The following is a 501-nucleotide window of genomic DNA, read 5'->3' as shown; positions in this document are numbered from 1 at the left end:
ATACTTGATAACTACTCTTAAGCTAGTAGTAATAAGAATAAAATGGGGAACAAATGAAAGTAATACATAGTAATAGTAACAGAAACCCAGTATGGACACCACATTTCATCTAAATACTACACAAAACTACAATACCTTTTGAATTTGCACTGCCAACTCCCTTGTTGGTGAGAGTGTAAGGACCTGGGTCTCACGGACATTGATGTCAAGCGTTTGTAGGATAGAGATGGAAAAAGTGGCGGTTTTACCCGTTCCAGACTGGGCCTGTGCAATGACATCACGACCCTTCACAATGGGACGAATAGCACGCTGTTGGATAGCAGATGGCTTTTCAAACCCTGTAATGATAAACATAATCTACTGTTATAATAAATATTATAATAAAAATAACAGACAATTCACTGAATGATATGTAATTTTCTTGAAAACAGCATTTTTCGTGGTACTACCTGTAAAGTTTTTTTTTCTTATTTTTTAAAACAAAAATGCTTTTCATTCTAT

At 34.7% G+C, this 501-nt stretch overlaps 1 protein-coding gene across 1 annotated transcript in view; it reads right to left on the bottom strand.

Moving 5' to 3' along the window:
• The window catches only part of LOC119592630 (eukaryotic initiation factor 4A-III-like), a 9,116-nt gene that overhangs the window by 4,784 nt on the left and 3,831 nt on the right, over nucleotides 1–501 (bottom strand). Inside the window, 1 exon segment of the mRNA XM_037941525.1 lies at nucleotides 136–338. Coding sequence (XP_037797453.1) covers nucleotides 136–338 — 203 coding nt within the window.

This window comes from Penaeus monodon, chromosome 30 (assembly GCF_015228065.2).
Source record: "Penaeus monodon isolate SGIC_2016 chromosome 30, NSTDA_Pmon_1, whole genome shotgun sequence".
Lineage (NCBI taxonomy): Eukaryota > Metazoa > Arthropoda > Malacostraca > Decapoda > Penaeidae > Penaeus > Penaeus monodon.
This window is presented reverse-complemented; position numbering and strand designations above follow the sequence as displayed.